This window comes from Spermophilus citellus, assembly GCF_964194105.1.
Source record: "Spermophilus citellus genome assembly, chromosome: 9".
Lineage (NCBI taxonomy): Eukaryota > Metazoa > Chordata > Mammalia > Rodentia > Sciuridae > Spermophilus > Spermophilus citellus.
In genome coordinates, this window is record NC_138191.1 from 56,453,441 (window position 1) to 56,470,610 (window position 17,170).

The 17,170-nt window shown below is 42.4% G+C and overlaps 1 protein-coding gene across 5 annotated transcripts in view; it reads right to left on the bottom strand.

Annotated features, from left to right (window-relative positions):
- Window positions 1–763: 763 nt before the first annotated feature.
- SLC44A3 (solute carrier family 44 member 3) overlaps window positions 764–17,170 on the bottom strand; it is a 74,566-nt gene continuing 58,159 nt past the window's right edge. For all 5 annotated transcript variants that reach the window (XM_081307800.1, XM_081307799.1, XM_081307798.1 and 2 more), the window contains 3 exons: window positions 4,806–4,943; window positions 2,179–2,415; window positions 764–908 (listed from right to left, as the gene is read on the bottom strand). In XM_081307800.1, coding sequence (XP_081163926.1) covers window positions 804–908; window positions 2,179–2,415; window positions 4,806–4,943 — 480 coding nt within the window. In that variant the 3' untranslated portion in view covers window positions 764–803. The remainder of the gene's footprint in view (window positions 909–2,178; window positions 2,416–4,805; window positions 4,944–17,170) is intronic.

Sequence of the window (17,170 nt, forward strand, 5' to 3'; positions counted from 1 at the left end):
AGGGTGATTAATTCTACCTAGTCATGTAAAAAATGAAGCTGCTAATCAACATGTTAAGTGCTCCTATTTGTTGAAAGCTTTAAAAAGGGAAAACTCTCCCCTAACCCTATCTAAATCTCAGGTGGGGTGCAGGTATAAGTAACCCAAAAAAATCTTCCTTCAGGCAATTCTCAGGTGGGACTGTGGTTGAAAACTGCTTTTCCAGAATGTGTGCTAATTTGTAAAAGTGCCTAGTGCTTTTAACCAGCTAAGTTATATCTGGTTAAATCTCTGCCTTGTCTCCTGTGTATGCCCTGTTCTAATTAAGAGTTCAAACTTTGGGTTTTTATGTCACTAATAATTATACTCTGAAAATAATCATACTCATTTCCAGGATTAGATGAGTAGGGGAAGGTCCTTCCCTGTATAAGAGCAACATTCCAGAGATTTCTGATAACATTCAGTCTTTAAATTTTTATTTACAGGTAAACCCTCATAAACTCAGATGCATGTTTACATATTGTGCCTTTTTTTTTTTTTTTTTTTTTTTTTGGTGTTGGGGATTGAACCCAGAGCCTTGTGAATGCGAGGCAAGAACTGTCCCCAGCCCATACATATTGTGCTTTTTAAATTGATGCATTATAAAAATAGTTTTTCTGCCCTACATGGTACAAAAAAGACTAACTTTTATGGTTACAGTATTGAAATGTAATGTGGTCAAACAAAAGCAAAAACAATGAGGAAGAATAGGGTCTGTCTTAACTTTTTATTCTGTCAGTGATTCTGAAGGTCACTTCCTCCAGGTACAAAGGTCTCCTAGGCTGCTATCTCACAATGGGCCCGAGTTCTGTTCCTTCTTCAGTCCTTAATGAGTCCATGTCTCTCTGAGCCCTTGCAGTGTTAACTCTGTTGATCCTTTTCACAAAACTCTGAAAAACAAAACAGTGAGTGAGACCAGCGGATGTATCTGCACTGTTGGTAGCCATTTACTAGGTTTCTTGGCCATAAAGCTTGAGGGAACTGAATCAACATATTTTAGGGATAGATTTCAAAGTGACGCCCCACCCCCATACTAGGGACTGAATCCAGGTGAGCTCTTACCAGTGAGCTGTATCCCCACCTCTTTTTTATTTTATTTTTGAGATGGGCTTTCTGACTTGGCTGTGGCTGGCCTCAAATTCTGATCCTGCTGCCTGAGCCTCTCAAGTTTCTGGGATTACAGGTGCTACTGGCCTGGCTCAGAGTGAATGTTTAACTGGAACAGTATAAAATTAGGGAAAGACCAAGCTAGCCTCATACCATCTTCAGAAGCACTTCCTTTAGAGCTCATACAAATAAGTCAAACAAGTAAAAATTATATTTTTTATGTGGATTAGAATTGAGATAAATTTAAAACTATAGAAATGCTGGTTAAACTTCAGTGCCTTTAGAACTGAGTATTTTGAGCACCACTGAAAGCTAACCGGGCTTTAACCTAAGTTTTACGTCAACAGAAGGAAAGAAAATTTACATTAAAAGGTCACATGACCTTGACAACAAAAAGATGAGGCATTATTCGGTTGTTAAAACATCCCTGTCTACACAGGATAAGGCAAACCAGCAACAACTGTGTTGAAAAGCTGTTGGAAACAGCTGCCTGCTATTTCCAGATATAAGCGGCATGGAAGGGGGAGGTGAACAGAGGGCGTGCCTTGGTTAATAAAGGGCCTGAGGGCTGCAGATCTGTCAATATTGGCACAGAAGGTGATTAGTCCACATTGGAGCCAGCTCTCCCTAAAGCTCAGTGCATATGATGTGACATGGGGGGATATGCAACTGCTTTAGAAAACTATCATTGCTAAACTTCCTAGACTGCCCAAGAGGCCAGTCCACACCACGAACAGGAAAGGTACATGGACTACAGCTGTGTCCAGGATACCTTCTACCCAGGTCCTTAGGTACTGTTCCTACAAGGAACCTATCCAATCCGTGTTAATTGTTGTCAGCCTCATTTTTCTCTAGGGAGAAGGTTTCAGTAAGAGAAATGGTTCAGCCCTGGAAAGCTGAGCCAAAATCTCAACTCTGGATGGACAAGCTATGGTGGCAGAAGCCCACAGAGCCCTCTGGGTGAGAACTGAGGCTTGATGAGCCTCCTTTGTATGTGAGCCTTTTGAGATTGTGAGGCTGGAGATTTCAACACAACATGAACCGTTTGCTTACCAAAAAATCTTGGTCCATAAAGTAGGGCTTTTCTGAGGATCCATCATTTGTTTCCAGATCAACAGCAAAACATAGGAAGAGTGCATCCAGCACAGTTTCAAACACAGATAAAAAACTATGAGCGACTAAGTAGGCAAAAAAGGCGACCAATAACAGGGGAATTGTCCACACCTGGAGCACACGGTTGTAGTTAAAAGCCATCAGTCCTCCAAAAACGGTGAAACACACCACCAACACCTGTTTGAAATGAGAGTTTGTTGAAAATTATAAATTGATTAGGATATTTTTGTAATGATTTTTTTCCCCCAGTTCCAAGTCATCATTTCTGTGTGTGTGATTTGTGTTTAGGTGTGCCCTACTGTAAAGAGAGCTTGCCAGAAAATTTGGCAGAATGAAATAGAAAATAAAGATGAAAGCTATGATTAGAAAAAAAAAGGTTATTGGGAGTGGGTTGGAAGATAAATACACCAGCATTTTGTCCATGCCTAATCTTTATGCAGATGTAACAATACTCCAAATTTTTATTCTGGTTTTTCTCTTAATATCCCAATAAGCATTTCTACTTATGAGCTTTTTTTTTTATAAATATAACTTTCAAACAGTGCAACGATCCACTGAGTGGATGCACTGTAATTGAACAAGTTATTAGTTTTACCCCCCACCCCAGGGATTAAAGTAGGTTTTCCAATGCTGGTGTGGAGAGATAATAGGATTATTTCAGGCTTTTATGATATGCAATTATTACATTTCAAGGCATATAATTATAGGCCATGATGTACCTAATTCATTTACTGATTGTAATGGAGTCTGTCTAGGGTCCTGTTGTCCCTGGATGATCAAGGATGCCCGAATGCTACTTCACTAAAAAAAAAAACAAAGAATTGTACGCAAGCTTCCAGATTTGATCAGGATGGCAAAACAAACAAAACCCTAAAAATCACCAGATATCACATGTTTATTAAAAACTCATGGGTCATTGTATATTTCTTATGGAAAATATAAGAAGATAAATTCTAATGTAAAATAGAACGAGTCTATTAAAAAAGATGAGACCTCATTCCTAAAGTTTTCGGAAGTAGTTATAGAAACTATATAACCCACAATCCTACCAAGTCAGCATAATATAAACAGTATTATCCACTTAAATACTATAAGGTTGAGTAGGGTGGCACATGACTGTAATCCCAGCTACTTGGGAGGCTGAGGCAGGTGGATCTCAAGTTTGAGGCCAGCCTTGGAAACTTAATGAGGACCTATCTCAAAAAGGGCTATCCCCAGTGCTAAAAAAACAAGCACACATACAACTGTAGAGTTCATTGTACGTAGGCTGATTTGAAAGGCATAATTATTTTGTGCTTCTATTGCTACTGTCATGAAAGGTCTCTGAGGCCTTGCTGAGCTTTAAATATAAATGCAATTAACACCCCTGTGAAAGCCAAGCAAGTTACAACTGGTTACTGATAGGTAACTATGATGGTAACAGAGACATAACCAAATACCACAGAAGCACAAAATCTTAAATGAGGAACACAGTCCCCATATTTGACACTGGCCAGATTACAACTGGTGACCAAGACCTTGTTAACTTGTGGGCACTGCTGAAAACCAACGTATTCATGTCACATGTGGAGGGAATGGTTGGAAAATGCGCAGACTAGAGAGCTTAGCTTGGGCTAGAGAGGACTGGGTGAGTGTCTGTAGTTAAGGATCTGAACTGTAGTCAAGAGGAAGTGGAATCAGGCAACCTGAGATTGTGCAGACCCACTGAGTGAAAATTACATGGAAAGAGACATACTGTGTTGCACAGCCAGAAAAACCTAACGAAACATTGTGGTCAGGCCATGGGGGCAGGCTTGTGCCATTTTCATAATCATTTCTGTGACTCTTCCCTATAGCCCAGAACATGGGTTATCATTATGTGATACATCTGAAAACTGAACTTCTGAGTTGTGAAAGCTTCCAAGCTCAGGGCTCTGTCCTTTGCACCATAAAATTTTGGAGCTCTAAGATGTTCCTTTACTCCACAGACTATGATAAATTCCTTTTTAAAAAATTATTCAGATGACAATAGACATGTAATTTTGGCTCCAATTGTGATATTAATAATCTACCTTATTTATAGAATTATTGCTGTTAAATGACGTACAAGTTTCATCAAATCAATATTAGTTTTTGTTGTTGTTTTTGTTAGTTTGTTTTTTGTGGCACTGGGGATTGAACTCAGGGCCTTGTGCATGCTAGGCAAGCATTCTACCAATTGAGCTATATTGCCAGCTCCCTTATTTCTGTGTTTTTATAAACCACAAAAACATACTTATTTGCTGAAGTTAGCAGCATTTTCATTTTAGACTTGAAAAAGTGAGAATCAGAATGATAGAGACAATGGGTCACAGTTAAAAAAAAAAAAAGTAGCAAGAACAGAATTAAATCCTGACCATACCAATATGGGATCCTTAGTTTCATCATCTGTAAAACAGGACTACCTTGCAGGATTGAGGAATAAATGAGACAATGAAGCACAGCATTTATTATAAAGCAAGTATACAAGAAACATTCATTCCTTTCAGATTGCTGTGTGACTTAATTTTTGGAATCCCACGTTTCTTTATTTAGTCAAGACATCTCACCTTTCCTAGAAAAATCATGAAGTCTCCAAAGCAGTTAATGGGTGTAAAATGACTTGAATTCTTGGATGCAATTTTGAGCGCATCTTTTGCTGATGTACAAAAATCTGTCCCGTTAATGGCAGTGGTAGTATAAGCATTCTGAAACAGAAGACAACAGTAAAAAATATAATGATTCATTAAAATATTGTTGTAAAGACAGTAGAGTGATAACACAGAATATGGGTGAAGTACAGAAAGATGGTGACTATGAAGCCATTATCTTTACCCATAACAAATCCGTTCATTTTCAAAGTCACTTTCAGTTTCTGATGGTGTTCGAAAAATATTTTCATATAGTTGCAATAAATGGAAAAGGTAAAATATGGTCCATACGGTGGGTTGAACATCCCATGACAAACGTAGAAATGATGGATAAAGCATAAATTACTCTTCAGGGCACAGCACAGTATGAGGACAGGAAAGGAAGTGGAGGTTCCAGAAAGACTTCCGGGACCATTTTTCACAATACCTTTTCCTTATGGCTCTATGTAATTTCAAGACCATTTTCTCTTTAATCTTTCAAAATGCTACCTGGTACTGCAGTTCACAGTAAGAATTATCACTTTCCTGGGAAAACACACAAGGTTACTACACATGCCTCGGTGGTTGACATTTCTTTAAAGAATAAAGGTTTTTTTAGCCCATGGTCTACAAATCGACACTTTGGAACACCCTTCCAGAACCTCATAAGGAAACCATTTTGGAGTCCACTGCTGTTTTCCAGCTTCTAGTGGAAAAGATCCAGGAAAAAAAAAAAAAAAAGCAGAAGAGGAAATGGGAGAGGTGTAACTAGTAGGGATGAAGGAAATAGAACTAATTGCCCCAATTTACCAAATTCTCTCTTCACCACAGCAACTGGAGAAGAATGTTTGGTTCTCAAAGGCAAAAGGCTGGTGACCAGTTTCCCCCACAAGCTGCCTAGGCTATCCTGGAACTTGAGAATCCTCCTGCCTCAGCCTCTTGAGTTGCTGGAATTTCAGGTGTGCAGCACCATGTCTGACTGAACACATAATTTAACTAAACATCTTCAACCATCTAAGATTCTTTGAGTCCTCAAAACACCAGGAGTGGTGGTACATGCCTGGAATCCCAGCTACTCTGGAGGCTGAGGCAGGAGAATCCCAAGTTCCAGGACAGCCTGGGCAACTTAGTGAGTCTCAAAATCAAATAAAAAAGGCTGGGGACATAGTTCATGTGGGGAGCTTGCCTAGCATGTGTGAAGCCCTGGGTTCAATCCCCAGTACTGCAAAACAGACAACAACACAATAACAACACACACATGTGTGCGTACACACGCGAGGGGTGGGTGGGTGAAGAGTGGCATATTTATTCTTTTATAGACTAGAAACCAAGATCAAGGGCATTTTCCTCAGATCCCTAGTGAATCAGTGAGACAGAGAACTTTTATTATTGTTGTTATTATTCTAACCTTTTGGATATTACACTGGCAGTTTTCATTAGGCCAAAATGCTATTAAAAGTGTGGTGGCTGAGGTGAGCGCAGGCTCTGGAACCAGACTGTCTCTGGGTTTCAAGCCCAGTGAGGAGTTGCTGGTCTTGGGCCAGTGATTCAACCTCTCTGAGATCTCCTTTTCCTGGTCTATAAAGGGAGGGAGAGCACCTACTGCACAGAGACGCCAGGAGGATTAAAGGACATATTTGCTCCCTATAAAGTGTTCAGCAAAGCACCCGGCAATGGAAAGCAAGCAATAAAGGCTGTAATTAGCTCGCCATCTCACCAGAGATGACCTCACCTACAACAGCGACACAGAGCAACTCCCTGCACCCCTGGGGAGGTGTGGGAAGGACCCGGGTTTCCTCTATCCTCAGCCTTGAGTCCCTCACACTCCCAGATCCAGGACGGTAGTGCCAGTGTGGTCACCACGCCACAAGCCTCTTGCCTCCTGTCTTTTCACTCAAGCTCTGTCCCCAGCCCCTCAACCCCCTCACATTCCCCCTCTACACTGAAGTCCTCAGTGTACTTCCTGAGCCCTGTGGGGACTGCAGTTTGTGGGGGAGCTTCTTTTTCCTGAAGCCCACTGCCTTATAATCAATTTAGGACCATTGCTCATGAGCAATAAAAATAGATTTTGCTCCTTGGCTAACAGGATTAAAGGTTAAAGTGGTAGTTTCTCATGCATGTGTTGACTCCACAGATTTTTGGGGACCCATAACCATTTATCTTTCCTTTAATGTCTCATGTGCCACTGAAAGAGGACATTAAAACCACTCTGACAGGGAAATTATATGTGCCTTCCTGCAGTTGTTACACCACCGGCATTTTAACACAGGATTCAACCCTGAGTGCCACAGAGAGACCTAGAATTAATGTCTGCATGAATAGGTGGAGGAGGGAAGGCTCACTCAAGGCAGGAGATGGCCTGAATGTTTCCGCCAGCTCAGCATTAGCTAATTCATACTTATTCGGAGGAGAAGCTGCTTCCTTATCAGACAGCTGGAAGATGAATTGTGCTGAAGTTTCCATCTTGTCGATCTGTTCTGAGAGTGTGTATGTGCCTGGGCTGTAGACCCTGGGGCGGGGGGACGGGTATGTGTGAGTCATCCGCAGAGCCTGACAGTGCCTGGAAGGAACTGGCCGTGGTGAGGATTAGGAAGCACACGGTGTTGTGATGAAAGTTAATCGGGAGACCCCAAGGCTCATCTTCAAGCAAGGAGGCAAGAAGAGTGGTGATCTCTGGCTTCCAATGTATTACCACGCACAATTCGGTGGGTATGCTTCTTTAGCATCTCAGAACAGGTGGATAGCCTGGCATGGTGGCACACATCTGTGATCCCAGCTGCTGGGGAGGCTGAGGCAGGAGGATCAGAAATTTGAGTCCAGCCTGGACAACTCAGTGAGATATTGTGTCAAAATAAAAGGATAAAAAGGGCTGGGGATGTAGCTCAGTGGTAGAACACCCCAGGGTTTTAATCCCTATTACCCAAGAAACCAAACAACAAAACATGGATATTTCTGTGCCTTGATATTGAAAGCTATTAAAGCTTGACAATGGTCACACCTGAACAGTATCGAGGTCCCTGTTCTCATTCCCTTGCCTGGGATTAAGATGACTCTCAGTTCCAGGCCAACAGATCTCAGACTTTCTTGGACCGCCCACTTGGGACTGTCCTAAGCTGCTGGAAAGCACAAAAGTGAGAGCAGCAAGAAGTAGCACAACAAACTGCGGGTGAGGGAAGTGGGGCTTGGGGGGGATTAGGGGATATTTCATGGATGGGGCATTGGAGCTGGTCCTGGTGTTGGCTGTCTCTGGTGGGGAGTGAGGCAGCGCTGGGAGCCAGCAAGTGAGACAGGTGTGCGTGTGAACACGAACACACCTGTCAGGCACTGCGAGGACAGCAGACGAGGGCAACGGGGAATGGATCTGGAAGAGTCACAAACCACACTCGGGGGAGCTGAAAGGCCTTGTTATGCATTCAGGGATCAACAAGAAGTTTGGGGACTCATGATTTTTACCCCGTGCTTCAGGAGGCTCTCCCAGGCTGCCCTGGGAACATTCAGGGCAGATGTTCCTTATCACCATCTTCTGTGAGCCACAAAAGCATGCACCTCTGAGAAGCAAAAATGAACTCAAACTCAGAATCAGTTTCTTCTACTAAACTCTGACAACATACTTCTGACATCAAGCAAGCCATGGTGCAACTGCAGGCTCCAGCTCAATGGCCTTCAATTCAGTTCTGACCCTGTCTACCTGGAGGTATCATCAGATGCCACGGGTTGAGGACTCAGTCCCACAAACCTGCTCCCTACCAGACTTCAGATACCATTCACCAGTCCCCCAGGTCATTTTACCTGTTTCTGATGAACTAGCTATGAGTTGGGATTCTTGATAACCACCTCTTTGGATTCAGTTAATTTGCTCAAGTGGCTCACAGAACTCAGGGAAACACTACCTTGACTATTTATTATACAGGGTATTACAAAGGATACAAAGAGATGCATAGGCAAGGTATGGGAGAGGGGGTATGGAGTTTCCATACCCTCTCTGGGCATACCCATCCTCTAGGAACCATCTGGAAGTTTTTCAAACTCTGTCCTTTTGTGTTTTTATGGGGACTTCATTGCAAAGCCATGACTGAAACATGAACATAAAGGATATGACCTGTCTGTTCAGATCTTCAGCATTTCTTCCTAAGAGGTATGGGACAGGACCCTTTTCTGAAATGGGAGTGTTTTAGTTGGATTTTGCATTGCTGTGACCAAAATACCCAACAAGAGCAACTTAGAGGAGGAAGAGTTTATTGGGGGCTCACAGTTTCAGAGGTTTCAGTCCGTAGATGGCAGGCTCCATTCCCCTGGGCTCAAGGTGAAGCAGATATCATGGGGGAAGGGCCCAGTAGAAGAAAGCTGCACAGGCATGTCCCCAGTCACCTACTTCCTTCAGCCACACGCCACCTGCCTACAGTTACCAATCTAATCAGTGGATCGGTTGATTAGCTTACAGCTCTCCTAATCTGATCATTTCGTCTCTGAACATTCTTGCATTTTTTTCACCCATGAGCTTTTGGGCAACACTTCAAATCTGAACCATAACAGAGGGGGCTTATCATCTACTATCAAGCAAAATACATCAGAAAATTGAAGGTTAGAGTTTCAATGGCTTGCCTTGGGAAGAAAAAGGAGTAGGTGAAAGGAGGGCAGGAGATGGTTAGAGAGACTTTGCTTTGTGAGGCCTGCCTCTGAGGCCTAAATGCCCTGACATCGATCTAGTCACTTCGGAAATAACAAGGGCTATGGTAGTAGTGATCCAGGGACTGTGGACGGAAATCAAAGAAAAATATACAGATGACATGATATCAACACTTCCCCAGACTGATTCCCACTCAAACCTTGGGAGCCCCTAAGTACCTCCATAATACCCACTGGGCTCTGCAGAGGTAAGATCAATTTGTGACCATACATCCATGGAGCACACTGGCCCCATTAGCAGCCATGAGCCAAGGGCCAGACTCTTTTTTTTTTTTTTTTTTGTCAGTTTTTTTTTTATTATTAGTTGTTCAAAACATTACAAAGCTCTTGACATATCATATTTCATACATTTGATTCAAGCAGATTATGAACTCCCATTTTTACCCCGTATACATATTGCAGATTCACATCGGTTCCACATCCACTTTTTTACATACTGCCTTACTAGTGTATGTGGTATTCTGCTGCCTTTCCTATTTCTACTATCCCCCCTCCCCTCCCTTCCCTCCACTCCCCTCTTCTCTCCCTACCCCATTTACCGTATTTAATTTCTCTCTCTTGTTTTTTTCCCCTTTCCCCTCACTTCCTCTTATATGTAATTTTGTATAACAATGAGGGTCTCCTTCCATTTCCATGCAATTTCCATTCTCTCTCTTTCCCTCCCCCCTCTCGACCCTGTTTAATGGTGATCTTCTTCTCATGCTCTTCCTCCCTATTCTGTTCTTAGTTGCTCTCCTTATATTAAAGATGACATTTGGCATTTGTTTTTTATGGATTGTCTAGCTTCACTTAGCATAATCTGCTCTAGTGAAGGGCCAGACTCTTACTTTGGGAGAAAATAGAAGGAACTGTAAGTCTTCCTAGGTAGTCTATCTCCCCAAGATCCTCACCTCAGGAGATGCTGTGTCACATGTTCTAAATAGCTTGGCACAGACCTGACAAAAGCCTCCTGATTTTGTATCTATGTCCTTTTAAATTTTTCTCGGTCACTAGGCAGGTACACAACTTCTATATGTAACTGCATGGTCACTGTGTGAGTGTATATACCTTGTGCCAACTTCTAGGCTGTGTCTGCCTGAATGCATTAACTCATCTAATCCTCCTAACAACCCAGCCCAATAGGTAACTGAGGAAATCAAAGCATAGAGAGGCTAAGCATCATGTCCCTGGACACAAGCACACAACTGGTGTGGTACCCTTATTATACCAAGTAGGCCTGATTCATCCGGGCCCATCCCAGAAAAATGTTCACTTTGTGCTTCTCCTTCCAAAAGGTTCAAAATAATAAAGTGATGCTCTCATAAGATGTACCATTACAAAGAGCCAAGAACATGGCAAGATGGTTTGGTGGAAAGAGACTGGGCTCCAATCCTGTTGCCTTCAAAGACTTGCTGAGTGGCTTCCAGTAAGTCTATTGCTTCTCGGGCACCCTGTCTCACAGCTTGTCTAAGGTGCCTGCCAGCTCCAGAGTCCTATGTTAAAGATGCTTCATGTTTGTGCAGTGCTTTATAGTGGACCAGGCACTTTCCTATTTGATTTTCTCTACCTCTCACCACAGCTCAGTGAAATGATCACCATAAGTCCTACAATTCTCATTTTACAGAAAATTCTAAATATCGAAGAAAAATGAAAGAGTTAAGTGTTCTTTTAGGTACCAGAAAAAGCTAGATTAGCTCTTTAATTTACATTGAGAGTTTCCAAGAATGTTAATCACAGCTTTTAGATAGAAAGAACATTTTTTTGCTCCCTAAGTCAAAACCGAAGCCCACACAGTTCAGCCCTCTGTCCCGCGTCAGCTGAGCGCAGCCGCAGTCCTCCCCCTGAGCTGAAGTGGTTTCTTCTTTTGGTGGCAGAACTGTGAACCTGAGTTTCTGTTGACTTTGAAAAGTTAAACAGAGTTCCCTTCCTCCAAAGAGAGAAAGTATTTGCCAAAACCATGTGCCGTGAATACTCAGCTTTATTTCTCGGATGGCTTCCCAACAGAGTTCTAATATTTATTAACTCAAAATAAAACAAGATCTATTAAAACCAACTGACAAACAGGATGATGAACAAACTACACACTGGTGATATTCATACTTTCCTCAGAAATGAAAGAAATACAGTGAAATCTGAGTCCGGCTACATCCCTGTACATCCAGGGTCCTCTGTGGCCCTACAGTAAAACTTGCAGGAACCACCCCAAAGTAGTTTCATCCTGAGCTGTTTTTATCACAAACACATGCAGAGGGGCGGGCAGAGCACAAAAGCTTCTGGGCCTTCCAGGGCCTGGCATCCACCCTTCATATCCCTTCAGGAATTCACTGGACCCAAGGTTGCAAACCAATGTCCAACAAGACTGTGATTGGGAAACCTGCCAGTCCCCTCAAAGGTTGGGCCAGGGTAGAGGTGGGTGGAAGGAGGAACTCTCTCGCCTGAACTGAGAGCCACTGCTGCTTGCAAAGCCAGAGGTAAGGCGGTGCTGTCTAGTTTGCTCTTTTTAAATTTCATTTGTATTTTAGCCAGGTGCAGTGGCTCAGGCCTGTAATCCCAGTGACTTGGGAGGATTGCAAGCCAGCCTCAGCAACTTAGTGAGGCCCTAAGCAACTTGGTGAGATCCTGTCTCAAAAAATAAAAAGGGCGAAGGATGTGGCTCAGTGTTTAAGTGCCCCTGGGTTCAAGCCCTGGTATGTGTGTGTGTGTGTGTGTGTGTTTTGCTTAATTTTAAGAATGGCTCTATTATTTCCATGCTCATCATCAAAAATCGAGGAACCCAGATAGAGAAAAAGAAGAAAGTAAGAAAATCACTTCGATACCCCACTACCACCACCAGGAAATAACCATTGCTAACATCAACCTGGACCTCATCCCAACATTCCTCTGTAAATATACACAGGCAGAAAGGAGAAGGAATGGCAGACCAGCAGAACAAAACAATTCCAAATGCCCTGCAGGCCCAGGATACAGGACCACATAGAAGTGCTGACTCTGTCCAATAAGCTCTCTCCCAGTTACAGAGTACTCTCACACCCACTAATCTCGTTTGACCTGTGCATAATCAGTAGAGGAAATGAGCAAGCCAAAAGGGAGGCCTGGTCTGTTGTAAGGCAAAAGTAAACTGTGGACCCGTGAAATGGGAGATGCAGGGCCTGAGGAGTGCTTATACAGTTACTGACTTCAGGCTTTATTAGGAAGACTCGTAGATCGAAGACCACTGGTCTCCTCCTCCTGACCCTTATTCTTGACAAGGAATTCCAGGCAGCACAATGAAGCCATAAGGCCATGGCTTTTGGGGTCACATAGATTACCACATAGTAATGCTATCATCTTAGATAAGCTCTTCAGCCTCTGGGTCTATTTCCTCATTTGTACCAAGGGGTAACATCTACCTAATACAGACTCCTTGAGAGGATAACCTCAGACAGCATGTGCAAAATATGTACCATGTATCATATTGTAAAACCTCTACACATGGCCACGGTATTTAAGACTTTAGAAGATTGGTTCTTTGGTTAAGAGAATGTCAAACATCTATGGTTGGAAGCTCAGAACTGTGGAATAGATAAGAGGAAGATGAAGAGCATGAATGGGAATATTCACATTTTTCATGGATTTCATGATCTTGGAAAATAATTTTAAGTCAGGTGTCTGTCACACTGTTGGTGAGCCTGGGGTTGGCAAAACGAAAGCTGACCTCTTAGGTCACATGAGAAGGGCCTAAGAGAATCTGGCAATAAATCTGTTAGCTCTGCATTGCTGTGACAAAATACCCGAGAAAATCAACTTAAGGAAGGAAAGATTTATTTTGGCTCATGGTTTCAGAGGTTTCAGTCTCTGGTTGGCTGGTTTTATTACTTTGGCATGAGAAGAACTTTATGGCAGAGAGATCACTGGGGAGCAAAACTGCTCCCCTCATGGAGGCCAGGGAGCAGAGAGAGAGAGAGAGAGAGAAAGAGAGAGAGAGAAAGAGGAAGGGGTGGGGGCAAGATATAGGCCCCAAGGGCACACCATCAAGGGCCACTCTCATCAACCAGGTCCTGCCTCCCACAGTTTCCCCAGTAGTCCATTCAGCTATGAATTGATCAATGAATTAATTCACTGATGAAGTTATAGCTCTCACGATCCAGTCACTTCCCTAAAGCTCCACTTCTGAACACTGCTGCATTGGGGACCAAGACAGCAACGCTCTGAAACAAACCTTTGTGGGACATTCCAGATCCAAAGCATCATGAAATCAAAAGGTTACACTAGTTGCTGGGAATACCTACTGCTCTGAACCACAGCTTAGTCTATCTTATAGTGAAAGTCTCTCATTAGAAAAATGGATTTGCTTAAAAGATATTTCCCATAATAACACATCTTTTTTTCTTTTTATTGTGGTAAAAATATAATATTAAATTCATTGTCTTAACCATTTTTAAGTATAGAGGCTCAGTTGGATATTCGCATTGTGTAACAGATCTCTAGAAACTTTTCATTTTGCAACCCTGAGAGTCTATACCCATGAAACACTAATTGCCCCAGCCCTGGGCAACTGTTTTTCTATGTTCTGTTTCTGTATTTTTGACCACTTTAGACACTTTGTAAGAGAGGAATCATACAGTATTTGTTCTTTGGCAACTGGCTTATTAATTTAGCATAATATCATCAAGGTTCATCCATGCCCTAGTATATAAGATTTACTTATTTTTAAAAGTTGCATAATATTCCACCATATGTATACACCACACTTTCTTTGTCCATTCATCTGTTGATGGGAGTTGCTTCCACTTCTTGGTTATTGTGGATAATGCCATGATGAGCATGGCTGCGCGAATATCTCTTTGAGACCTGCTCTGAGTTCTTGTGGACCTATACCCAGAGGCAGAATTGCTAGATCAGATTGTATGGTAGTTCTATTTTTTTCATTTTTTATTGGTTCTTTCTAGATATACATGACAGTTTGAATGTATTTTGACATATCATACATACACGGAGTATAGTATCTTCCCATTCTTGTGGTTATGCACGATGTGGAGTTTCACTGGTCATGTATTCATATAAAAGCACAGGAAAGTTATGTCCGATTCATTCTACTGTCTTTCCTATTTCCATCTCCCCTCCCTTCCTGCTTCTATTTTTAATTTTTTGAGGAAACTCTGAACTGTGTTCTAGAATGACTACACCATTTACACTCCCACCAACAGTGCATGAGGGCTCCAACTTCACATCCTTACCAACACTTGCCATTTCCTGATCTTTAGATGGTGGCCATCTTGATGGGTATGAGGTGATATCTTGTAGTTTTGATTTATGTCACTAATGATTAGCGACATTGAATATCATTTATGTGCTCATAGGCCATCTGTGTAAGTTCTCTGGACAAAAGTCTCTTCAAGTCCTTTGCCCATTTTAAAAATTGGGTCTTCTTTTTGTTGTTTCTGACATTAACCATTTATCATCTTTGATTTATGATTATTTTCTCCCAAACCATAGGCAGACTTTTCACTCTGTGGATCTCTCTGTGAATGATTCCTTTGGGTTTGTCGAAGTTTTTAATTTTGATGTAACTTTTGTTACATTTTTCTATATTTTATCTTGTTGCCTAGGCTTTTGGTGTTATATCCAAGAAATCACTGCCAAGTCCAATGTTAGGATACTTTTCCTTATTTTTTTAAAAAAGGAGTTTTATAGTTTTACGTCTTACTTTCAGGTCTTAAATCCATTGTGAGTTAATTTTTCCATCTGGTGTAAGGTAAGGGTCCACCTCAATTTTTTTGCATGTGAATATCTGGTTTTCCAAAGGTTATTTATTGAAGAGATTGTCGTTTCCTCACTGTGGTCTTGTTCTCTTTGGCTATATATAGCAGGGGTTTATTTCTGGGCTCTATATATCCATAAGATCTATATACATAGATGTGACATGGCTATATCTATGTTTATGCCAGAACCATACATATTATTTACTATAACTTTGTGGTGTGATAGTTCTCTTTTTGAAGCTTAGAAGACTGACAACTGGCCTTTTCATTTTAGCCTCCTCTCTCCACTGGCATTTCTGCTTAGAAATCAATTTTTCTTGTAGTTTTAAGTGTGGTTAGAGCAGCTTGAATAAGAAAGCTCAGCTTTTTTTTTTTTTTTTTTTTTTTAACTTTTGCAGTACCAGGGATTGAACCGGGGACCTCGCACATGCTAGGCAAGTGCTCTACCACTTGATACATCCCCAGCCCTTTTTTATTTTGAGATAGGTCTCTCTAAGTTGCTGAGTCTAACCTTGAACTTGCATCCTCCTCCTGTCCTAGCCTCCCAAGTCTCTGGGATTCCAGGCGTATGTCAATGCACCTAGTAGGGCAACCGTTTTTACTAGTGTTTCCTTTTTCTTTATGACCTCCCTGCTACTCTTGGCAGACGCCAAGAGCCATGTAGGCAGCTCATATTCATCCTTCAATCCCCAGACATGCAGGGAAGGGCTCCCTTAGTAAAGTTTCAGGCTGAACGGTGGGGACAGGGCACTAGGTGAGATCAGCAGCCTCTCCTTCCTTTGGACCTCTCCAAGTTTCTTTGTTGCCTTGATGGAGGCGAGATATGGACAAGGCAAATAAGCCCAGAGAGCCCTCTCCACCCACATGGAGTGCGTCCTGATGAAGTCACGGAGTCTCAGCTGCTGGAGGAATGCAGGCTAGCACCTGCCCTCTTTACCCCACCCAGTACCAACTGAGGCATTCCATAAAAGGCGACAGGAGGAGAAGAAACCACTTGAAGAATTGCCAAAGCCTGCTGCCAACTGACAAAATTTTAGGAACTTTCTAGCCCCACCTACAAAAGCTAATTAAACCAAATTTATCAACATCACTTCCTCTCTGACTTTTTAGATCACTTGTTCTCAAAGTCTGTAGAGATGAGACTCCAAATGGAAGGCTGTCCAGCTGTCCCTGATACCTGTGTGATGTTCTCTTGACTTCTGCTTCTCCAGCCTCATGTATTTTCTTCTTTTTCTCCTCTTTCCACTCCCCATTCAAGCAGAACTCAGGCTCTGTGCTCATTCCCAGGTGTGAGGTTACAGGGAAAGAAGATACCCAGTCTACAACTCCTACTGGCTTTTGTTATCCAAACTTTTAAGCTCTTTGAGCCATTAGCCACAGTGGAAAAGGTGAAGGAAAGAGATTCCCAGTATGAGCAGAATGTTTTTGGAACAAGGGGTAAGAAATGCAGGTCTTCCTCTACCCCTAGAAGAGAAAATGAGACTTTCCTGGGCTTGGGAGAACTAAGAACAGAGGTTGTTGTCCCAGTCATGGCTCCAGGGCTGTTTGGTATTTGCAGAGTATGGATAAGTGGCACGACTCTTCCATGGCCATTCCTATGGTCCCGGTTTGCCCAGGGGTGAAAGGGTTCCAGGGATGTGGGCTTTTAGGTGACCAAGACAGTTGGTCACCTACTACTACCACATCCAGGCAGATAGGACTGTAGGTGGCCTGGTAAAAGATTTCCATTTTGCCAATCAGGGTTTGAAGAGCCATGAAGATGGGAAGATGGATGTCTCAAGAGTGATCTGTTGTAGAGAGCCATTTTGCTGTGCTGCCTTGTGTGGGCGTGAGCCTAATTCTTGGGCTGAGACCCAGTTCTTTGTTTTCAGCCACTCCCTAGAATACAATGTATCAATT